This window comes from Melozone crissalis, unplaced genomic scaffold (genome assembly GCF_028551555.1).
Source record: "Melozone crissalis strain CALT ecotype California unplaced genomic scaffold, PUWL_Pcris_2 ptg000019l_1, whole genome shotgun sequence".
Lineage (NCBI taxonomy): Eukaryota > Metazoa > Chordata > Aves > Passeriformes > Passerellidae > Melozone > Melozone crissalis.
The window spans coordinates 7444285-7470690 of NW_026535797.1; the positions used below are offsets into that span (position 1 = coordinate 7444285).

Sequence of the window (26406 nt, forward strand, 5' to 3'; positions counted from 1 at the left end):
TGTTTTGATAATATAATAGAAAGAGAATAACTTATTGTTAAATGAATAGCAATTCTGTCAAAATTAATATTCTTTCTGTATTATTGACTCTGATCTTAGCACATAAGAACTGCAACAGGCAAATAAAATAGAAAAAGAAAGATATAAAAGGACAGGAGTTGCCTCACCTTCTGCACTCAGTCTTGGACATGCTGAAAACACTGATACCCAATTGATAATAATTGAAAACAACTGATAGTTGATAACATTTTCTATACAGTTTCAAGCACACTTCTATATCCTCACTCAGAAGGACAAACACACTTAAGATTTTATTTCTGTAGAAAGAGCTGTTATTATGTACATAAATAGTCACTGAGTTAGCCTTCATATAATTCAATGTAATAGGTGAGAATATGTGAGGAAACAGAGAATGTTCTGATTTAGATCAGCTGTGAAACCAACTACATAATCCATTATATTTATAATATATACATATAGGCACACACACACACACACACACACAGAGTTATGTTTCAAAAATAATTGTTTGGTTTGCCCACTGGTTCTACTCTTGCTTCCTCATTGTAGAAAAAGGCAGTTTTTAACATATCAGCCAGGGCACAGAAATGGTTCAAGACACAAACAAGTTTCAGCATACATGACCAAGCCTGGGGTGATATTATTCCCTTTTCAGCCTCACAATAAATTTCAGGGAGCCACTAGATTTCCAGATATATGTACAAGATGATGATTTTTCATATCAGCAATACCTGCAGCCATGGAAATGGCCACATGTGGCCATACAGGCAGTCATATAGAAATATAAACAATCCTAATGAAAATAAAAGTGCCTTAAATAAGGAAAAGCTGAAACAACATATGTATGGCCCTGAGTTGTACAAGCCCAGATTGTGCAAGGACTTTTTTTGCCATTTTTGTGCTCTGTTGTTAGTATTTAAAGAGCAATTAAAACTGAAGAGCGCACAGGAACTTCTGGCCACCTGCAGACATCTCTGGGCTTGTAATTATTTGTTATAAGCACCTAAAATATCCTTGGATATTCCATACTTTATTCTAGATCTGAAATATGTATCAGCAAACGACACCTTTTCAGGTAATTCTGCACCTTAGAAAGTGGAAAAAATGCAGTTAATTTATTTCATTTTTCCCAGTAATGTTGAACATTCTGAACAGGACAACTTTGTTTATAAAAAAGAGGGATTGTAAATCACCTTTAACAGAGAATTTTTCTTTATTGTCAAGAAACCTTTCAGATGCCTTTTAAAAAATTGGTAATGAAATTAGATACATAATGATTTTATAATTTATATGAATCCAGGAAAATTATAATGCATGAAGATTGAACATCTGTTAAAGTGATCCCAAACTAAAATTCTTACCATCAGGATTCCAGCCTCTACATTAAATTATTTTGAAAATAATTATTGCTGCAGATTTTACACATAACAAATTCCATACCCCAATCTGAAATTGTCAAAATGCTTTTGATTTGGGAAGATGAGAGAAAACTCTATGTATAAAAAGAGCAGTCAGCTATTAAAATTCTCAAATCAGATGAATTTGAATGTTTCTTAATGGTATATTCATGCCTTAACATGTCAAAAATTTGACCTTTTTTATTAAATAATTTTAATAGTGGCAACATACTGATAACCTTTTTTTTTGGTACAGGTGAAAAAACATTTCATTACATTTCATAGGAATGTAATGAATGGAAGCAAATATTCTGAAGTGTGCAAATTCAATTGAAGAAGTTTCAGGATTTTATATAAATACAGAAATACAAAGAGGAACTGAAGTACTAAACCCACGTTACCATGGACAGGCTATCTCATATTTGGAACAGTAATTTCTGGCTGCTGGATTTCCCTCAGCAGAATCCACAGACTGAGGAGGGGGAGGTTGAATCCTGACAATCAGAACTTCACTGGGCCTTACTTACCAGAACAGCACTTATTTATTTTTCATCCAATATAAATCACATTAAGAGTAAAACAGGCCATTCAACATTTTCTGACTATAAGAAAGGGTCCCAAAGTTAAACTGGACAACAGGATTTAAAAAAAATATGGCCTTTTCTTGACACAATCATAATGGGACTGTTCATAAAACATCTCATCTGATGTACAGTGGTCGTTACCAAAAAGTTCGCACTTGTCAACAACTAACAAAATCTAGTTATCAGACATTTATGCTATTTATACCTTCCAAAAAGAAAGCTTTGGTATGTGTTTGCAAACTTCTTGTTTTTAAGTGTGGCCATTATATAAGTATTTTTTATTTACTTCATTATTATATGAATTTACTAATTTGCATGCAATCAGGGATCCTGGGAGTTGAAAGACACTTCAGAAAAAATTTCTCAGAGTGAAGGGAAATGCTGAATGATCCCATGACAAACATGCTTTTCTTGTAGAGTAAAATAACATTTTTACCTGAAAACACAGTAAAATGGCTGATGGCTATTTGCCTATCTTCAGTGTGCAGTAAAATATTTTATCCCTTTAAAACTCACACCTGATTTTCAAGTATTTATCAAACTCTGCTTGAGATACAGAGGAATGTAATCCTGTATGAGTGAGCACAGCCACAACTCTCCTACAGGACTGGATGGTCTTTCTGTGGATGGGGTTTCCAGTACATTCACAAAACACACTGCATAATGCTTATGTGAAATGCTTAGATTGAGGATAACACAGAGTTTGGAATATATTCCAGACAAGTGGCTCTTTCTTTTTCCTAAGTGTGTGCATCATGTAAACCAGTCCCATCAGTTTATATTCACTTGAACAGATTAACTTTAAAACTGGCAGAAAGGGCTGTTTTCAAAGGACAATTTTTTCACCAGGCTAAGTAGCACTGGTTCAAAGTTCCCAACAGAACCTTTAAAAATGAATTTTTAAAGTTTTAGGTTATATGAGGTCAGAATAGGCAATAAAAGTCACAAGATGGTATTATTTTAAGATAATAATCTTATTTTAAGATATGAAAATACTGAAACAATCATGCCAGTATAAGAAATAATTATACCATAATTCATAAGTGCATAATTTATCAAAACAATAGAGCAGTCATGGCTAGATGCAACCTAATACTCCTGTATAAGATATAACTACATACTGTACAATTGTTCCTTTTTAATAATTATTTTTTACATTTAGTCCTCATCCAAATTAAGCTGAGTACTTCTATGTATGAATGGCTTTAGGAAATAAACACAACTCACAACAGGGCTTTATTACTGCTACTGCACCACCATGGCATGCAAGTAACTATGAAGTCAACTATAAACAGTAAAATGTCATCATCTTTCTGAAATAAAAAGAACATAAAAAATACAGATAAAGTAGTAAACATCAATTATCTTTTTTATATCTTTCATATTTACCAAAAGTCTATCATTACATGAGACATTTAAACCTCTGTATCACTCTCCTGTACTAGGATGGTGGCAGATTTGGAGTTGAGAAACTATACTTTCAACAAGCTTGTACAAAACTACTGGTTTCATATTACACTCTGTCAGTGTGCAATGCATAAATGAGAATATGACACATCTGCTACCTGCCCCTCAGCATTCTCTTACTCTTTTCTATGTGCATGAATTCTGAGTAAATAAAAAGAGCGAGGGCCATTAAAGCTGGTTGCCAGGTTATCTGTTGTGGTTACTGAGCCCCCAAGGACCAAAGTCCTTCACAAAGGAAATTCTTTTATCTGCTTTTTGTTGCTGACTACTGATTGTGTGAGGTTCCACACTGGTTGTGGGATTTGACAGCTAATGTTGGAAGCAAGATGGATTTTTAAACATTTATTTATTTATATAGGGCAACTCCTTAACAGGTGCTAAAGTGACAATGAGATGAAATTCTGCAGTTGTGAGGGAAAAAATATCCATAGTTTATTATAAAAACAAGAGCCAAAGTGCTGACTGGGATTAATCTCTTCTGCTTACAGGTCAGGACAATATACAGATACTAGAAAATTTCAATATTGAAATGGGAGCAGGTTGAATAACAGCATGTTCAACTCTCCTTAGATTTGCAGTCTTGGAGACTCTCTTAGGAAAAAAATATTGTAAAGCAGCTTTTCCATGCTCAATTAATTTTGCTGATCATTTAGCTGGCGTGGAGAACCCTCTTTGTAAAATATCCCTAATTCAGGACAAACTCTGAGGTACAGAAAAGAAAGCCCACCCATCACTCTTCTGCAGTCCAAATTATGTTTATGAGGTTTTTTCCAATGTAAAGAAAAAGAATTATTAAATGCTCAAGTCATAGTATTTAATAGAATTATCTTTCAAATATTACAGGTGGTGTTCTTGGAATACACCTTTGCTAAAAGCTGCCTACCTCTTCTGGGCAATGATAAAAAACCACTTAAATCCAAATGATTCTCTTTAGTTTCTGCTTGCTGGAAAGAAATCTTAATGCCAATTACAAGGAAAGAACTGTACAATTCCCATTGTTACATTAAGCGATACAAAGATTTCCTTTAGATTCTTGGAATTTGCTCAGTTTTCAATTATACAATTTGTTTCTTCATTACAAAAAAAAATGTGAAGTTTCTCCTAGATATGTCCAAGGATTTTTCCCTGCTCTGATATGTTCAGGATTAAGAATACTCGGTATTTTATTTTGTTTTTTGTTGATACCAGGATCCACTCTTTATTAAAGCTCATCAGGCATGCTCATACCTACCAGAAGTCAGTTCAGCTTTGGGGGATAGCAGGCTGTGTGACTAAAACAGAGCACAGTACCTCATGTGTTCATCCATAGATTTGCCTCCATAAAAACTGAGGCTGTAGTATAGCTTTCAATGGAAGCCATTTAAAAAGAAAACATTACAGAATATACAATTGTAGTTTTTGACTCTCAGACACAAGTTCCTTGACGTGTTGAAAGGTGATGTTTTCGATTTCTGACTCCTGAACTCTTATCTTTACAGTCCGCAGGCTTCTGTTGTGAAATGTCTATCAGAGCACTTGCAATTGCAAGACCTGTAAGATAAATAAAAGAAAAACAAAATGTAATGCTCAGCTTTCCTGAGAAGAATTCCAGAGCAGCGTGATGGCCTCTTTCAAGGCCAGTTTATGTACTTTCCCAGAAGTGATCAGTTTCATTTCAAAGTCAGATAACAAGTTCTCACTTTCTTAAATGCCTCTTGGTAACAGTGAAGAGACAGTGGAAGGAAAAAGATGCAGTTAAGACACCAGACTGGAAATAAGAAGAACTGAGCTCCATTTGTGTCTCTTATTGATTTGCTGTGCGATCTTAGCATGACCTCTCTTTATGACCATTTTCCATTTATGTGGACCAGAAGCTTTCTGACATTAATTTTCTCATATTAAATATATGTGCATTGCATTTAGAAATTGATAAAATCATCAAATCAGAAAATGAGAAACAGAAACTTCAGTTAGGACATTGTATCCCTGAATATTTGCCTTTGCAATATATATATATATATATATATATATATATATATATATATATATGCCTCTTTAATTGGGGAATATCCAGAGGTTAATATTTACCACAAAAAGATATGAAAATATCTTTCTAGAAAGCACAGATCTATAAAGAAGTAATGGACCATGATGGCCTGGGTACATTCTAAGTGTTTTCAACTCACCAAAACTCTTCTGGTTTGGATTCTGGTTAATTTGTTGATATTTCATGACCTGTTGTAATCTTAACAGGGTACTGCCAAGGGCATAGGCCAGCATGCTTAGGAATCATAGAAACACAGAATATTCTGAGTTGGAAAGGACCCACAAGGATCATCAAGTCTTGCTTCTGGCCCAGAACAGGACAGTACCAAGAATCCCACCATGTGCATTGTCCATGTCCTTCTTGAACTGTCAGTGCTGTGACTACTGCCCTTGTGGAGCCTGTTCCAGTGCCAACCATCCTCTAAACGAAGTATTTTTCTCTAATATCCAACCCAAAGCTCTCCTGACACAACTTCAGGCTGTTCCCTCAGGTCTTCCCCTCATGAGGAAGCTGGAGCTGCAGTGAGGTCGCCCCTCAGTCTCCTCCAGGCTGAACAGACCAAGTGGCCTCAGCCACTCCTCATTCAGCTTCCCTTCCAGACCTAAGAAGCTAATATGTTAAAATTTACTCTTCCATTTCCTTGCTACTGCATCCTTTCTAGAAATTAATGACTTCTAAAATGCTGTGATTAACAAAACACTTAATACAGGGTACTTCTAGGCTTTTAAACTCACACAGGTGATATTGCAATCAAATGGATTAGGAGTATTCACATCATATATACTTTCTACTACAAACAAACCACAAAAATCCCATCTACATATACCCAAAATGTAGATAAGGATGCTGCTGGTTCTCCATGCAGCCCAAAACTTTTCATTCTCCAGCTAATAACACCACCACTGTCCAAGGAAACCTTTGAAAACACTTTTCACCATGTTTAACTCTCTATTCCTTATCTCAAGCCAATATCAAACTCAATTTATCTATTACACAGATTCCAATTTTGCAATACTTTCCATGCAATCCCTCATTACAGCTCTTATCTACTAAGAAACTGCAAAAATTGTTTTTCACTAACAAGTGTTGCTACAGTCTCCTTTCATAGTATTAGATATATGGTCAGATTTAGTTCAGGTTTCCAGGATCCTGCAAAATCTATGCTATTTCACACCTTTCTTAAGTTTCAAAAAAGTTGCAAGAAGTAATTAATGTGCATCCAGATTTTAAAAATGCATGATACTGTAAAACACTAAGTACAATTATCATTGATACATTTCAGGATATGTAAGAGCCAAGATTAATCAAGTTGCTTTTTCTCACCTACACAAATATTTCATGGCATGAGCCAGTGATGCTTAAAATTGGACTCTGACAAATTAAATTGTTGAAATCTTTGAGGCACCTTTAAAGTTTAAGCAGTAAACTTAGGTATTAGCAAATTCAGGGATAAAAGCTAAATATCATTTTGATGATTGCCTACATGTCATCCCATCTGCAACAGCCAGGCTTAGGGACTATGCTAAACAGAAAGAATATTAGTAAACGGATTTTTTAATTTAATAAGCACTTTTAAAATATATTTGGATGTATTAAGCTAACCTCACCTAATATAACAACTAACAAAAAGGAATCCTTAGGTCTAACACTGCATATTGGGATGTACTGGCATGTTGATAGAATTCCATTAAAATCAGGTCGCTACAGAAGATCATTTTTCAAAATGTCACACAAATCATCTGATGAAATTCATTTATTATGTTCTCTACGCCCAGCATAGTTCCTTGTTATCAAAGCAATACAATTAACTGGGGGAACAATTCATTATTTCAGACTGGCAGTCTAAAGGAATTTCATTTACCAAGTCAAGCTTGTGCACAGACACTTCGAGCAAGGAGAATTTACATCAAAATAAAACAGAAGAAAATGCTGTGGCTTAAATATTCATTAAAAAAAAAACCAAACAAAACCAAAACATTCCCTTGATGTTACAGGTTTTTAATCTAAATAATAAATGTGAATACATTTACAGTCACTGAAGTTGGAACTGTAAATTGTACAGTGCTCTGGATGTGTTACCTGAACTCCTAAGTTATTATATTTACCCACCTCCTCTGCTGTTTAAATATCCTACCTACCATCCAAACTGGTATTTTCCAAATCAGTACACGGTCTCTGGTTGCTTCTGACTCTTGAGCAGCATGGCAGAAAGGAACAGTGGAATCAGTAAGGATCCTACATGGAGACTCAACAGGTCACCTCTAATTTCTCTAAATTCAATCTTAGTTGCAGAACCAACCCTATTTTTAAATTTAGTTTGTTTTTCTACAAAATGTTATAGAAATAACCTGACCTAGTTCTATGCAGCTCAAACAACCTCTAGCTGGTTTTAAGGACATGTATGTACAAGTCATTAAGAAGTAAGCCCAGTCAAATTGTAAGTGGAAAGTATATTTTTGTAAGAGATAATTGCATCCACAATGAGGAAAACACTAGAGGAAGCAATATGAACTTGGTTATCTTTAGCAGAACTATTGTCTTTCCTAATGGAAGTTAAATGGTAACAGTTTATTCTCAGGAAGTCTCTAATCATAAAATTACTGGGGTGTGAATTTTTTCCCTTTATTTTTTTTTTGTACAATAGTGCAAAGCTATTAATATGTAGAGGGATAAAATACAGCAAATCAAATGAGATTACCTTGAAAAGCGCATTCACGGTTTATATACAAACAGCCCTTCAATCCTGCACTCAAACAGGAGCATCTGAAAAAGTCATTTATTCTGAGATGCTCCCCTCCCAGTCTCTGTAAAAACAGGCAGTACTATATATTTTAATTTTGCAGCAAAACAGCTTCATTAGGCGTGAAAGGTTAATTGCAGGTTTAAGTGCAGTTCGGGGAACAGTGCACGGGTCTGTGGTGAATAGCACAGTCTGCTACAGGAAGGCTGAGTGCTATAAACTGTTTGCCCTGCTGAAATGTTTTACTACCTCATTTACTAACTGTCTTCTTTTACTGCTTGTATTTGTAGTTCTTCTAAACCTTTAATAGCTACAGTTTTATTTCACTGTAATCAGATTTAAATGGAAATACCCATGCTGGGATGTTTAAACATTTTTCCTCGGATTGTATACAACTACATTTGAACTGATGTAAGGCTACACTATCTCTAAAAGTAGAAAAAAAACCCCTACAATGAAAAAATTAGTCTTACATAATGGTGTGCATATTTAAAACCTTTTTTTCCTCCTCTATTGTTCATTTTAATGAGAAATACATGGAATTCTTACTATCTCTTTTGTTAAAAGTAAGGGAACAAAGAATGACCTCAGATTAGGCAGGTAACTGGAAATGTTTCCTTTCAATTTGAATATGCATTATTCAGACATAACATTTGGATAGATGTCTTCATTTGATTAAATTTCTACACGTCATTGTTATGCAGAATCAGAACATTCAGAAACCTGAAGACAATAAAATAACTACGAGTCAGGTAGATCAATTAGATTTGTTTGACATTTCAACCAAAATTATAGTCATTGTTTAAGGTGACTTTAAGCAATGAAAATAAAATGCCAGCTGCCATGCAGAGAGACTTAAACAGAAAAGACTGGGTAAACACTATATTATTAAAGTCACAGCTTCACCCTTCAGTGCCCCCAAGTCTTTGTGTTCCTTCCATCTGTTAATTCTTTAAAGAGTGGCATTACTGTACATGCTCACCCCATTCTGGACAGACTCCTTGTATCATAAAGGATCTCTTACTCAAATTATTGCCACTGTGGAAGGCTTACTGCCCATGGAAGTCTGTAGAAATGGATCTGAGCTGTTTGAAGATGCACTTAGGGATGAGAATCACAGACTGTGGTGGTGCCTCATGAAAGTCACCATAGCACACAGTGAAGCCAATGGAGGCAGTTTCATGTTCATCAATAAAACTACCACTTATAATGTAGGGAATTTTAATGAATTCCACCATTTATCAATGTTTCAAGTCTATAAAAATACTGTTTGAAAAGTACACAATGTATATCATATGTGACTTAATGGTATATGCATATATATACATACATATATATATATATATATATACACCAGAATTATGTAATAATGTAACATAAATATGCCATTATGTAACAATTTTTTATATATGCACACATGCAAATTATATACAATCCCCCAGTTAATAATGAAGTTTTGCATTACCTACTTCTCAATTTGAAGAAACAGATCACATTGACCATCATGTTTATGGAATGCACAGATTTATTCTTCATAGAAAAAAATATGTTCATTATACTGTCTGCAATAGTGGGGGAGCATAGCATTCTAGAAGCAGCATAACATTCTAGAAGATTGTTACTAGGCAGTGTTTCTGAGTACCCATGGAAGAAATTCTCTCACTTTCTATGAGATACTGTGCTAGAAATAGTCATATTCAATTTAGTTGTTTAGCAATAGTTTCATGATTTTCTGGTTGTTTCTGTGTTCTCAACCAAACTGCCTCCAAGCAGACCAACTCAGGCTTCATTTTGATGACTGAAAATGCCAGCCTGTTCTTTGTGCTGCACACTCCTCTGCTATGGATCAAGTCATGCTGGGAGATATCCAAAAGGCACATAAAACAGAACCAGAACAAAATTTGGTACTTAATGGTGATGCACAGAGCCCCCTCCTAAGCAAGTACAAACCTGATACTCGAGTACTTTCCAGGAGAAAAATTAAGAGTCATCTGAAGTTCAAGACTGTATATGGCTAGAAGAACACAACAGATCTAAGTTCATTTCAAAGTCAGAAAATAGTCAAATCCTTCATGTGTATCAGAGTTTCCTGATCTGGCAGGTGTGCCTAGACAGTATCCAGAGATCACAGACTTAGTCACAAAGAAAAATAATCATAAGCATCTGCCAAGAACAATAAGTGTCTTCATAGCCTGTCATATTGAATGTTTTTTTTATTTGAATTAGATTATTTTTAAAAGGACAAGCTGACAGCACCTCAAATTCACAGTCTTTTTATGGGCTTCTCTTCCTGTTTGGTGCATGCATGTGTATTTTAAGTTGACACCGCTCTTACTTTCGGAAAGATATATGAAACAAACTAAACTAACTAGGAAATTACTTTGGGAAAGTAACCCCATCATTTTTTTTTCAGTGATAATTTTTGCAAGATGGGAAGACAGCCAAGAGGCCAGGAGGTATGTTTTCCTTTCCTTTGCATATAACTTAATTAAATAAGTAAAATATGAGACAGAGCTTAAACCATAACAATAATAAACTAAATAATGATAGTGTGGAATTAAATAGCCACACACTAGTAGAGAGAAGATGTCATGCTCCTTTTTATTACACCTTTGGTATTTAGTAATAAGGGCTATCTGTAAGGGACTAAGAAATTCTTATTCCCAGAACAGACTTATAAATTACCTGCTGTCAGTTTGTGGGAAATGCAGACTATACAATAAAGGCTCTTAGAAGAAATGTTCATCCTTTCCCAAATTTTCTCATTGTGGAAAGGAAATGGCCCTACATATTTGTGTGAAATATTTGTATTCCATGGGGCCAGTAGGGATTTTTTTTTTTTTTTTAATGCAGTCAGGCAGTTCTCCTTCCCTTTCAGAGTGAGATATCCATAATTTGGTCTGAAATCCAGGTCTGTACAACATCTGGTGCCTTGCAGCTATCCAGCCTGCCAGTGACTGAGAGCCAGCATGGGTTGCTTGGCCTCTCTGGATAGGGACAAAGGGAAGGTGACAAAGCACTCTGGGGTGCTTCAAAAGGTGTCCTGGTGAATGGATCCAGTGGGGAGCTGGAGACTCTACAGTAATCGAATGGGGTAATCTAACATTGATTCACTGAAGCTTTTTTCTCCCACCCTCTTTTCTCAACTCAAGCCCTCCTGGAACATAGGAACCATGGGACCATTAAATTGTTCAGTTTGGAAAAGACCCTTATGATCATGGGGGTCCAACCATTAACACTGCAAAGCCCACCAATAAAACATGACCCTGAGTGCCACATTCACACGTCTTTTAAGCACCTCCAGCAATGGTGATTTCACCACTTCCCTGGGCAGCCTGTTCCAGGGCTTGACAACTCTTTTGGTGAAGTTTTTCCTAATGGCCAATCTAAACCTCCCCTAGTGCAACCTGAGGTCAAATCTTCTTGTCACATTGTTTTTATCGGAATAATAATAAAAACACCGAAAAAGGAATAACCCATTTAGAATATGTGCAAATCTCATGCAGATTAATTCCTTGCTGCTCTGCCACTGTATATTATACAACATGCATTAAAATGCAAGTAATTACACATTTTTCTACAATGGACAGTAATATTTGAAACATTTGGATTACATTTTCAGTTTGATTACATCTCACTTCCATTGAATCATTTATCCATATGCTATGAAAAACATCTCTATTCTTGTGATGTTGTGCAGCCGTTTAATTTGTTTTCAAGAAAATCACTATAAACTAATTTGCTACTCTGCAAGAATTTGGTGAGATGCATTAATCATGCCAGAATCTAATTTGGTCTTGTAAACCTATTTCTGCAGAAGAGAAAAAGTCTACTTGGAGTATTGAAGAAGCTCTATTTTCACTCACTTTTAGCAATACCTGGTTTAATACAAACAAAATCATAATTGTTTTTTTTTAGAAGTCAGTATCACAGTTATGGCCCAGGTGGGGTTAGTTTATGAAACCCTCTATAGTCATTAGAAAAGTCTGGATTGCAAAGTCTCCTCTACTTGAGGTTGCCTGTACAGCATCATTTTACTCTTTGTCTCTATCTTCAGCAAACTCTTTTTACCTGGACCATGGATGCAAATCAGAGCAAAATGAAGATATGAAAGCTGTAAAAACTTGTGAGCTTGAGTTACAACATTTTGAAAGCTCTTTACCCAACCCCATTCATGCAATTGGATGCTTTAACCACTGTGATGAAAGTTAAAGCCTTACTATACATCATGAGAGGGATGAACACCTGTGGGACAGAGATTTATCATCCATATAAACAGAGTGTGATTGGCCATTATTACAGGGCTGAATTATATTTCGTGCAATTCAGTAATCAGAATATCTGTGTGTGTGTATCTGGGAAACAGAGCAGGTTGGAACACAACTGAGCAATCAGGAGAACACTCAGAAGAAGAAAAGGCAGCAGCAGTCACTGGGGTTTGCTTCCCTCCAGAGGGGCCTTTCTGGCAGGGGGTGATTTAAAGCAGATCTCTTTCTGTCTGTAGAGGAAATCTGGGGTGATAAACCTCACCAGGTGAAATTCAGTTTTTATGAATACCTCCCTAATGTTCCATCTGGGTGATAACATACACTGCCAGATTTGCAGCTTTACTACTCTCCTCCTCAAGACAAAACACACCACCTTAAAGACAATAGGTTTAAGGGCCCAAAAGGGGCCAATTCTGCCCATGCTGGAGATAAAACAATGCTACTTACATTACCATTTGCTTTTAAGGAAGAAGATTAGAACAATAATCCTCTAAGATCCTTCTACTCTCTCTTGCACCCTTTATGTTGCAGGTGCCAGGCTTTTTTTCCCCTTGTCAAAAATTTTATTTAAACCAGAAAGTACTGAATATGTTCATGCAAAGAAATTATTGTAGTTCACCAGAAATTCAATAGTATTACAGCATAACCAGCAGTAGGCATGGTATCTGCAGTGCTTTTCCACAGAGAATTCTCATTTTAAAGTTTTGCTTTCAAAGTACTGGGCTTGTTTTCCATTTCCAACATACTGGTACAACTCTAACCACCGCTTTGATACAAATTTGGTTCTGCCCAAATAGCAATGCTAATTTTTCAGTATTCTGTTGATGTCCAATTAGACATTTAGAGCATCCCCAGCTACATAGCCAGGAGTCACTCTGACAAAACAAATGATCTTGGGAGGGAAACACAGAATTAAGTCAATGGGACAGAAAGTGTGCTGAGAATTTTGAACCATATTTTGAATATCACCAAAGTGACAACTTCAGGGTCCTCAGGATCTCTAATAAGGTTATTTGTAGTTTCAGTAATAATTATGTTTGAGAACAATGAAAAAGAAAAGGAAAAAAGAAAGATAAAGTCACAAATACACTGCTGTCAGCATTAGGGTGGCTCCATTAGCAAATCTAGCATCAGCATACATAGAAAATTGATTTTTGGTAAAAGGCTGAAAAGCTCACACCATAAAATGAAGATTTTTAACCCCCAAACATTTTGTACAAATAGCCCTACCACAATTATGGTCTGCACTGAAAGAAAGTAATTCTGTATGGGACTCCAGTATGGACAAGTAACTACACAGCTACTCATTTATTCTTTACTGAATCTTCTATTTTACATTGAAAACACCATGTTCTGACTATAACAGGCAAAATTACACACTTAGACCTGTCAAATTGTATGGAAATAGGTTTCCATTTTAAACACTTCATTACATACACTTACTTGGTCCTGAGCAGTCAATATAGATAAATATCAGTAAAATGATAGTGAAGAGCACTGTTTCTGCTTGTGTGACATATTCAGATACAGCAAATGCCTGAAACTGAGAGATAGCAATACAATGGCTGCATATCACTGTAAATTATTATATTATATGTCCTGGGCATGTGTCCTAGTTTGGAGAGGAAGCACTGGAAAACTGATATTCCACAGTCACAGCTTGCCACCTACCTCTATGTGTATTCCCAATCCAACAAGCAATAAGTATTCATTATATAAGCACTCATTGTCTCATTCACCCATTAAATCAATAAAATTTTTGAAAAAAATGAACCCACAACACCAAGACCCCAACAATTCTTGTAGAAAAAGATTACCAAGCTATAACTTTTTAAAACAATTTAAAGCATTTCTCTAAATGCCTGTGGAAAAAAATGAGAAAGATCCTGCTGGTACACCAAATTCAGATTCCACATTTCTCCTGCTAGGATCAACATCCTTCAGAAATGCAGAAGCTATGAAGTATTCCTCTTGGGATCTCATTTGGCATAAATCTCAGCCTGATTTGCACACCTGTTTTTAATACAACCAAATAAGATCTCTAACTCATGGCCTATTGAGCAGGACTCAGTACTAAATGGATGTGGGGGAAAAAAGGCAGAAACCAAATGAAAGATACTGTCAAGAAAATCTCACAAAGTCCATTTCTCAACAATGTCAGCAACCTGAAGATGCACTCAATGAAAATTCACTTTCTGACACTAAAGAGTTACTGCAGCAGCCCATTCTCATCAATATTCATGTGAGCAACAAATGGAAGAAATGGAACCATGGACAAGAAGATGTGGTAAGAGATACACAGTTTGGAGTTTTCCAATGTCAGGATGGTTCTTTTAGACAACAGGCAAAATTCAGAGCAATTCCGTGCATTGCTCCCAAAATTTTCATCAGAGATAGCTGTGCTGCACAGAGCATCATGCTGTCTTTGTGTTTCCAGGATGTGATTAGGAGCTAGTTTTCATTTAAGCATTTTCAAAAAAGCTTTTACTATGTGATGAAGGAGAAACAAACCTTCAGCAGGACATTAGAACTCCCTCGCTGCAATTGTGCTAAATCTCCCATCTGTTTTTTAAAAGCAGAAATTGCATTGAGGCTTCTATTTGCTATTTAACTGCTGACCTTTTTCCCCCTCTATTTTTTCCCATATGCTTTTTGACCACACGTGAAAAACTTAGCTTTGGTTCTCTTATTTCCTGATTTTCTATATTTCAATTAGACTATAATGGCTGTATATACAGTGATAATGATCCAAGAGTGTTTTGAATGAAATCTGTTTTGTATTTCCCAGCTTCTGAGAGCTGCCACAATTTGAGAAACTTTCTTCTGTAGCCCCTGAAGTGCCTTCTATAACACAATAACATAATAAACCATGGATCTGCTCTCCCTTTGCTGTGCAATACAGCATTCTGTTTCCTGCAGTCTGCTGCAGTATGATTTGCCACTATAAATAATTATCCTAAGTTATAAAGATGTAATATAAAACTACAAAGCAATACCATTAGACACTATACACTCGAGACTCTGAAGAAGCCATAAGAAAACATTGATTTTCATAAAGAATAAGAAAAAAGGTGACAATAAAAAACATGGTTCATGCTTAGGATTAGTTCATTAAAAGCTTGCTGCAATTTTGGGTGCAAAGAATGAAAATAGCAGGTAATCAGTGGCAAACTACCTTTTTTCTAAGAGGTGGGACTCTGCGTTTTATGACATCTGTCTTAAAAGGTGAGAGGAAAACAAAAGCTGTGGTGGGAATGGGACTTGAAAATGTGTGAAGTTCAGAATGATAAGGATAATCCCCCAAAAGGGGAAGAGCCAGACTCAAGAGGGATTCATATAAATCTCTGTAAGGTTTGTGTCCAGATGTGTGACCTTGTGAGTTGATTTTTGTTTGTTCTGTCTGGTCTGGACAATACAACAAGAGGCATGTATAGGATTTCTGGCTTTTTCCCACATTATTTCCAATGCCTTCCTTCCAAATAACCCTTCATTTTCTGTTCTTATTTTTGCTGCTTTTTTTTTCTATTGAGCTTCAGTCAGCATCATTTAACTGCCTTTACAAAGTATTCAGTATATAGACTTCCAATAATCAGGGATTTTCTTTGTGAATCTGATGTTAGCAACTAAGACTAATCTAATTCCTCTCTACTTACTTTCATCTCTTTGCATTGCACTGGTGTAAGAAGGTGGTATGGTAGTTAAAAAAGTTGCAAACATCCTCAAAATCATTTCTATTACTTTTTCTTCTGATGACTTCTCATTTTAGTGGGCAATTCTTTTATATGATACACACACCCATTATTTGCAAAGAGAGATAAAAATAGATGTTCACATTTGAACTATGACCTAATCATTTCTTTAAGAGCCATGAAGCAGATTGTGAACAATCTGAATGCAGCCAGCCTTATTTCATTATTTGAGTCCCACTTGTGTTTTAAGAAGAATATTTACATTCAAGATTTTAAAAAGTGTGTGCTAACTAGTGCACATTTCTCATGCAACTTTTCATCTTTGATGTGTCTAACAGTGCTTTCTCTACTCACACTGCAAAAGGGACAAAAATATGTTTTCCTCACTGGGGTGGCCTCAAGGATACAGAACTCCTTTGTGTCAGTGTAAGCTGTGCATGGAGCTGCTAAATATCCCTAGAGGCTGTGGGGCTTAAATCCTCTCCAGATCCACTGGGATGGGTTTCAAGGGGAGGGAAGTAGGGCCAGGAGCCTCCTGCAAGAACAAACAGCCTCCAGAGTGAGGGATGTAATTTCTGAGACTGTTAAGAGATCTAAAGATCAGTAGGAGAAATCTGAGCCCCAAAATTCATGGTCTGACTTAAACAAGTGGAATTTTCACACTTTTTTTTCCTCCTCCCAAACATTAGCTCTTTCAAGTCCTATTTTAGAGCTTTCATTTACAAAATCAATGTTTACTGACCTTTTCAGAGTGGTTTAAAAATGAAGACAAGATATGTGTCCAGGGAAGAGAAACTGTATTAAAATATCGAGCTTGTTATCTCCAAAGCGCTACACACAAATTAACTAATACATGCTAATATAGTAATTAGATAGTTTGCCTAGCTTTAGTGCAATGACTGTGTTTCCTAAAGCCACCACTGAATGAGAGCTGGAGTGGCATCACCCCAGAGCCAACAGCTCTCCTTAAAACACAATGTGCTTAAACTTCTTGTATTTCTGTTTGAAAACAATGTAAGTCTATTTAGAGTACTGACACGATTTGCAAAAAACACATTTTGAAATCAAGGTATGTTCTGAGTTATTGAAATACTGCAATATATAAAAAACCAGAATGGGTTGTTTTTGGCTGGCTGGGATGAGGATGGAGCCACAGACATTTCACCTGGAATGACCCCTGTGCTCTGCACAAACATCACCGGCAATGACCCCTCACAGCTTCTTCTCAGGAACAAATAGCACAGAAAATACTTAAAAGTGTTAGAGGGCAGGGCCATCCCCTTCACAGGGCTGCCACAGCCTTTGTGGAAAACCCTAAGAGACCAAACAGGCTTCACCTGTGGCTCCCCAGAGGATCACACTCCATGGACACCTGACTTGCATGTCCAGGCTAGGTTAGGTACATGTTTGTACACCTCTCAGTGTAATGAAGTCCCAGACACAGTGAGGACTCAAAAAGCTTGAGAATAGGAATGATAAAAACTCAGTCATAAACAGAAATGAAACTGGTACCATCACAGGTACCCGTGGAGCTTTGGAATAATGACAAGAAAGCTGGCCAGTATCACTGGCATGATGTATTCTGAACCAGATTGGAAAAAGCAACCTGGAAAAAAACCAGTATGATTATAATGAATGAGCCTTTATTCCACATATGAAAGTGCTTCTGATGCTGACAAAAGGAGGAACAAAATTTATCATTCTAGGATCTAAGGGGACAAAACAACAATATTAAATCATGAAAGGTTTTGTTGTGAATTGGCATTGTTTTCTGTCCCTTGTGTTACCAGAATGATAAATGCTTTCCTTTGTGTAGGAAAGAAAGGATACTGCATGTTGTTTATACATATATTTATGCCATATTTTTGAGATGGTTTGTTATATTCTTATTGGTAAAAATATTTTTATTAAAGGTGCTAATAAACATTTGGGGGGTGGGGGTAGTGGTTTCCTCATCTGCAGTTTTATTTGAGACTCTCCTTCATGATATTTTAGTTTCTAGGACAGATGTAACAAGATTCAGTTATCACAATTCTTAGGATAACTGGTGGGAATATTCCAGAAGCCCAATGTGATCAAAGTGGATGCAAAAGCAATACCCAAATGACTAAAGGCAAAACTGTGCCAGTCCCAGAATTACAGAAAGAGATGATATGTATGAGACATACTAAACACTTGCATTTGAATTTTTAATATAGAAAATAAATGTCACAGCATTTTCATGAAGAATCTATTAGTCTTGAATGCAGCTCATCTGCTACTCATTGCTATGGCTTATACCTTGTACTTTTTATCCATCTTTAACTCCTGCTGAACACTCAAGCAATTGCAACGTCTGACAGGAGGTTATGGATTTTTTTCATATTATCATCTTTTTCTTACGTTTTATATTTTCAAAGGCCAGCACAAAGCATTCCAGTGAGCACATGAGAGTTAACACACTCTGTTGCCAATAATTTCAAATGCAAGCAATATCTCCTGGTTTGCACAGTTCAGGATGAATATGGTACATCACTGTGCCATCTAAAGTGACTCAGCTCTGAGAGCTTCAGGGCTTGGCTCTGCCTTCAGTGCACTGAGAACACAAGGCTGAATTTTTTAGACGGTAAAAAAAAAAGTAAATAAATATATAACTAGTAATCTGGTCTGCAAAGATAAATACGAGCATGACTCCAAGAAAGGATTACTTTTGAATGGTATAATTCTGTGCATGCTCTGAGTGCTGGGCAAAAGTTCCTAGAGCACAGCCAATTTTCCCGCACAGATTTCAATTGCTAGGTTAGATGCACTTCAGAATAATATTTAAAATTGCAGAGAAATGTGCTCTATGTCTGTTAGATATTACAGCGAGCATGGACAGAATGGCTCTTCAGAAGAGCATGACGGTTTTCATTTTCTTTTTGGGTGTAATTGCTGCTCCTGTTACTCAGCCCCCTCCCCGCAGCCTCCATCAGGGACTCGGTTCACTGCCTTGTGTGTAATGTGTGAGCACTGCCCCACAGAGCCCACAGCCCAAACACCTCTGCCCTGACATAAACATCAATGGGAATAGAAACACGCTCTCGGACCTCCTTCACACACAGGCTTTTAAATTCAGCCCAAACATGCAAATTTAGCTGGACTTTTATGCAATAATGGACTAAGCAATAAAAGTTCTGCAAATCACTGCCAGCTCTCAGTTACACTCTGTACTTCAGAGGCTTCAGGTGAGATTTCTGACACCCTGTTGCACAGCTATCACCAAGCAGCCCTTTGTGAATGGCTACATTAATGGTGTGTAAGAAAGAACACCATCTACTTTACTCCTATCTACATTGGCAGTTCCCACACAAGTAAAAAAATAATACAGCTTGATGTTAAAAACTGTCAATGTAAAAGCTTCATAGCTCTACAGAGAAATAAGATTGCATTAATCAATTGGTGTGGATTGTTTGGGTTTTTTTTGACAGAGAGAACTGAGCTAAATTATTTTGAAAACTAATACATGAATAAGCTGCAAAACTTAATTACTTGAATTAGCACAGATTTTTCAAGGAACTTTCAACACATGTGCAAAGTTTTGTGTAGAAAATGACATGTACAGGCATGACATTGAAAAGTCAGGAAGTTCACAGGTTCTGATAGATTTCAGGTTGGATGTGTCAAAAGATAAGCCCTGATGCTGTCTCCCTTGAAAATTTAGATTCCATATACAGAGATTTCAGGTAAACCAATTTTTACTTTCACCTCTGCCTCCAAGTGCTGGTCTCAAAGGACTTCATTTCAGCCAAAACCTGTCAAACCCCAAATGCTTTTCATTACTGAATTCCTTCTGTATGTTCTGTCAGCTGTGTTAAAATAATAAATTCACAAGCAATTGATTTTTGAAAAAGGAGAGAACCAATTGAACTCATCCCCCGATTTTGGTATTTCAGCATGTAATTTTTTTCTTTACATATTTAAAATTGTAGTTTGAAATCTTTCTTTTCTATGCCCTTTATGGGGTTTAAAGTAGCAACAGGTTCAGAGAACTTGTAATAAAAAAAACTCCTCAGTACAATGACTCTGAGACATCAGGGGTGTACTCCAGTCAGTGCATACCTTCTCAAATCATTAATATTAATGATAATTCACTCACAAACATCCAGCACATACTAGGTGCCCTGGTGATCTTAATTGGTGCTATGAAATAATAAAATGATTTCTTACATTCTGATGTATGTGGGAAGAAATTGAGGGCATTTCTGAAATTCCTTGCAGAGGTGATTTTGTACAGTTTTTGTCATTATCAAGGGAGGAAAACACAAAAGCCATAGTGATGGATTAAGAAAGCAACAATGGTTATTTCACCTAAAAAGTTGAAAAGATATTTTCAAATTGTGTGTGGGGGGAAAGGGAGCACAGTTTGGATGAAGCATTTGCAAGAAGACCTTAATGGGGGACAAGAAAGCAATTAACAATGAAAAGTCACTGATGCAAAAGATAGTCCTAGAGATTAAAATCTTATTGAAACAAATGCTTCTCCATTTGATCATAATGAATTGAGCTGAAAGATCTGCAAAACCAGTTCACTGAACACCAGAAGAAAATAATAATTTGTTACCCAATTATAGTACAAAGCTTTCTGCCCAACATACTGCTTTACAGCATTACTTAAACAGAAATAAACTGAACAACACCACAGCAGAATTAGACATAATATTATTTGAAACTGCAATGTGATAATTAAGAAAAAAATATATACAGCTATATCAATTTTTACAGGGCTCTAAAAACACGAGAATATGAAGAAGAGATGGAATGGGCATAGCAGGGACAGATGAAGCAAATAGTGCAGGGAAGAAAGGGGCAGTGGTGGAGCTAAGCTGTGCATGGGGCAACAGGGGAATAGTCTGAGATGAAATAAATTGCAGAGATGGAAGTGGGAAAGGTGGGGAGAGAACATTAAGAAGTGATGATTGAGAGAAGCACATTACAGTGTGGGAACAGATTGCGTAAATCAGAGAAATCCATCAGATCAAGGTAAATTGGGTTTTTGTGATGGGCATGAAGATCTCAAATTCACCCCACCTGACTTTAGACACTCAGCTGAGACATCCAAATCTGGAAGGGTTCCTGTCACAATCTGAAAATCAGCAGAGAGGCCTGTCCAAAGAGGAATCAAGGTTCCCACTGGGCACAACTGCCCTCTGACAGAAGGGTTAAAGGATAGGAGTGATCACATTAGTAACACATTTAAAATAATATGCACAGATACATGAAACATTTGGATTTGATGGGACTATATAAAAGAGATTAAAGAAGGACAAAATAAACATAAACAGCTGTCCCAGGAACTGTTATTGAATGGGTTTTTTATAGGTCCCATATTTTTCAATCTTGCCATTTATGGGAAAATGTGGCAGTGACAGGGTGGGCACAACAGAACAGTCAGCACTGGTGAGGACGACACCCATAGGAAAAAAAAACTCTTAAATTTTCATTTTCTTACCAGTTGCTTTGCTACTGGAACAAAATATGAAGTCACATGTCTGGGACAACAATGTTATATGCACCAAAATCAAAGCAATGGCTTCAGAAAGGCTCTTCATTTCATACTCAGGGAAGAGGAAAGGATTTAATTACATTTTAGAAGTTCTGAAAGATCATGTGCTAAAAAGGCTCTTTCACCCTTTCAGTAAGACAGGTTTAATACACAAGTCTAAAACCTGAACTCAGAAAACCTAAAGGACAGGAGCTTAAAGGAAATGTGATAAACAAATCATCAGAGTAGGTAAATGAACAATTCACATCTTAAACTCTGTGAAAACAAGGAATTAAGCAGACAACCTGGAAAGACAACAAAGTTGGAGTCAGTTGTCAGAAAATCCAATATGACAGAAAGGCACTGGAAGGAACACACATAGGTGTGAGCAATTACAAAAACAAATTATCTGAAAATATGGACTTCTTCACTGTCTAGTAAATAAAGTAATTTTAGCAAATGAGACAAGCATCTAGATGAGAAAAACAACAAAATCATCAAACTGTCTATGTATGTTGTGTCTGTTGGTCTGTAAAAAAACAACAAAAATTTTATCTGAAATTAAGCTGTAAATACCATATTTTTTCAGATCACCATCTACTAGAATTTCAGTAACAAAATCTTGAAGAAATTCAGTTGTGTGCTCCCATTGCAACAATGTTTTCTAATAGTCCTAGTGCTGTGCTGAAAGCTGTATGTGATTAGGCCTGATGATCCTTTCTAGGGACAAACCCAATGTGGTTTGAAACTTAAATATGAACAACAGACAGGGTAAAATGAAGTAGAGAATGTATTGCCTACAATAGGTCTTTCTAGACTTAAAATTATGGAGAAAAGCCTAAATACATCAAAAGATGTTAAAAAAAAAAAAAGAAAAAAGTTGTAATTCTTGTTTAAAAGAAAAAAACCCTCAGGACTGCAGCCTTTCTGAGATCCCTTACCTTAGTGAGTGTTCTGCTGGGAAAAAAAGCAGTGTTCTGCTCTCCTCATGCCAGGAGTGTACAAATCCTGCACAGGAACCAGACAGTGAACATACAGTCGGACACTGTGGTTCCTACTGCCTTAATGAAATTATGCTTTAGACATTTTCTGCATGACTAATCTCTCTTGATTATATTTTGTGTCTTTGCAGTGAATTGTGAATTATGGTTGCACAAGACCTCCTCTTTGTGGTTTTGCTGCTTCCAGTACGGAAGAACCACTGGAGTTTGGTGCACAACTTCTGCTGTCTCCACTGTTAGATCATTCCCAGTCTTCCCTGGGAGGGATCTGAGAGATCCAGAGAATCTCCACACTGGGCTCAGTGCCCTGTGAAGCCTTCTCCAGGTGAGCTCTATTTCCACCCTTGAACAGGCAGCTTTGAGGGGATTTGGTGCTGCCCCAGGCTAACATCACCCCCAACCTGCCAGACCAAACAAATTGGGTTTTCAGCACTGAAGGAAAGGACAGGTCTCTGTAGATTTCCTGTCTCTCAGACTTCTCCCTCTTGATTTCCAAAACATTCCTCATATTGCTAAGCTTTTCCTAAGCTATCCACACACATGCCTACCCTCACGTCAATGCACCCACTGCACCCTTCAACTTCTACTCAGATGTCTGGACTAGAAGTTGGCAGAGACTCATCCTGTCAATAGGGAAGGGTCTATCCCTTAATAGAAACTTCTAGTAACACTCTTAGGAGCTTCATCTGATTTTTTTTTCTTTCCCTGTGGTTGTCTGCCACAAAAGTATTTGTGGGAAGAAAAGATGTGCCCACAGGTTTCAGGACACTGAACACCAGAAGTGCAGAAAGGCTCCCAAACAGAGCAGGCATTGCTTCAAAGCAATTTTCCATCAGCCTTGGTGCAACTCTGCACACAACATTCTCTTTGCAAATCTCTTCTACAATCTGAGGCTAACACCTGCAGCATCTAGACCAGAGATGCACGACAAGGATGTGAAGCTCTTTATAAAATCTGACTGACGGGAAATCAATATTACAAACAAACCCATAACCAGGGATCCATTACTGCTACAACACATAAACCAGCTCTGTGCTATTCAGCAAACACTTGCAAAGTATGTGTTAGCAGTGGGAAATCCTTTTTCAACTCTCTGGGAATATACAGTGACACAATATCCCTGAAACTAGGAAATATTGTAAACAAACCCATAGGCTCATAACCTTAAACAGAGTTAACCACCACAGTATATTCTCCTGTGCTTTGGTCCCGTTATGGTAAGGTTTACTTTAGTATTTTAATCTGATCATGCATACCTCAAATTGTTTAAACTATAATTATAGATGTAAAGTTGTTTTGCCTTCTACAAAAAAATGTGCTCTGGAGAGACCAAAACAGAAATTAAATGCATGGAAAATAATAGAACTATTTCAATAGCACTAATTGCAAAGCAGTTTAAGAAAGCATCTTTTGATTAAATAATTGTTTTAATTATACAGTATACTTAGGTTTACCAACTATAAACACTTCAGCTTTTAGCATTAGGATAATTCCATGTATACTTTTTGCCAGACTTTTTCAGAGCATGAATAAACTGAAATAGAAATCACTGTAAAAATACATCCAAACAGAAATAAAAAGGGTGATTTCTCCACAAATAACAGGCATCTATCATAAAGATAGGCTATAAAAGTCTATAGCTAAATGCAAATATTAAATTCATGAATTGCCCTAGAGAAACCTTTGTATTGGGGAGACCAAACCTTAGGTCATTCAGAAATGATCTCTGCCCAGGGAGGGCTCTGAGCAGAGCTCAGCAATGTCCCTCTCATTGTAGGACTGCACCAAGGGCATTTTCCAAATGAAAGTCTGCAAAAAACAAGGTTCCCATGCCTGCCTGACTTAAACTCACAGATTCATAGAGGGCTCCTTTCATAACCAAACCAAGATATTTCTTGACTTCACACTGTGGTAAACCATAAATTCACGATGGTACATTATCCACCATCTCAAGAAAAATTAAATAAAATTATTCTTATCTACATGGCAGCAATTTTCCACTGAGTTGGTATTAAAGCTTTCTTTGAGAGCAAGATGCCTAGAAAAGGTGTTAAAAATCAAATATTGTTGTAGAGAAAAAATATTCTATTTTATCTATTTAATATTTATATTTATATAAAATATTATATATTATCCCATTTAATATCACTATTAAAGGTAATTAAATTATATCCTCAGACAAAACCCTCAAGTTTGCTACTCTTTTTATTGTCAGAGTAAATGTATTCTGACATTTGGTAGTAAGGGGAGGAGAGAGATTTGTGATACAGAATGGATGAGGAAAGGAGATGTTAGTGAGGCATTGCACATGCAGGCGTGCTCTGACAGAATTGCTAAGATTTTTACAGCTATAAAACACTCAAATCTCTCCTCAGTTTAAAAATATGCCTGTAAACAAGTACTTTATATCATTCTGTGAAACAATGACAGTAACAACTGCTTGTACTCTGCCTGCAGTGAAGGGGCTCCTGCTCCAGTAAAAATCACAGTATTACCCTTATGAAATTTCAGAATTATTGGTCCTTCACAAGACAAAGAAAAATCTTTGCGTGCACTGACTGCAGGATCAGTGTAAATAGAACAAACCCAGCAGAACTGCTTGGCAGGAGTTTCAGCAGTCTCTTATCTCTACACTGCAGTTCTGCTTGTACTGCTCCTCACTACATGCACAAGACTTTTGTGTTGGTCTTGCTCTCACCTTGTAATTCACCAATCAAACTGGATGAAGGCTGCCAGAAACTTAACACATCTGTTTAAACTCTTCCACATGGTAATTGCAATTCAATTTTTTTTCTAGCTTAAAAATTCATTGCATTGATACTATCTTAAACATCATTACTGATTAATTCGTATTTTCAACTCAATGAATTTTCACACTGCTCTCCAAATTTGTTCCATTATGAGGAAATATATTTTATTTTGAAAGATAATGCTGAAGTCTTCAGCTGGTGTTAATGAATAGTCTCTTCCACATGAAATAGGTTAATAAAAAATTTGGCTATCTTGGGCTCTGGTTCTCTTTCTCCCTGACTAGCAAATTATGCAAGTCCAATTGACATTACTTACAGTATGTTGGTATTAGAATTTTATATACACACATATATAGACTAAACTTTGATGAGAAAATGTATCATTACTGTCTTTCACCTGTTTTCTTTAAGGATTATAATCCCAGAGAATTTGTGTCCCAAAGCTTTTTGACCTTTCAAATATTGTCAAATATTGTCAAATGTTTATCAAACATTCCTTTTCTTGAATTATGTAACACTGGTCAAAAACACACAACAAAACTTTGAAAAAGAAAAGTGTCATAAGGCTGATACAATGTCTTTGCATAGACAAAGGCATGTGATCATTATGGGGCACATTTTCCCCACTAACGAAAGTTTATTGGCTGTATCTTTAAAACTGACAGTGTATTTCAGGATCTATCAAAGTATCATAACATAAGCCATCAAAATAAATAAAATATAAAGTGCATACTTCTTAGGGACATAATTTACAAGAACATAAACTTTTATCTTACTTTTGAAAAAATGTCAAATCACTCGGAGCAGCACTTTAAAAAATATGATTTATGAAAAAGTCTTCTTTTACAGGCTCTAAGAACTCTATAAAAAGTCTTTCAAACAGCAGGGCTACCAGAACTTTTAACAGAGAAAGTTATAAAGCAGATTATGGATGAGAGCAGGTGAGACAGAATCACGGTT

At 36.4% G+C, this 26406-nt stretch overlaps 1 protein-coding gene across 2 annotated transcripts in view; it reads right to left on the reverse strand.

The window, feature by feature from the left end:
* Positions 1-1215: 1215 nt before the first annotated feature.
* Positions 1216-26406, reverse strand: part of ATRNL1 (attractin like 1) — a 428574-nt gene continuing 403383 nt past the window's right edge. For both annotated transcript variants that reach the window (XM_054276784.1, XM_054276783.1), the window contains one exon: positions 1216-4999. In XM_054276784.1, coding sequence (XP_054132759.1) covers positions 4875-4999 — 125 coding nt within the window. In that variant the 3' untranslated portion in view covers positions 1216-4874. The remainder of the gene's footprint in view (positions 5000-26406) is intronic.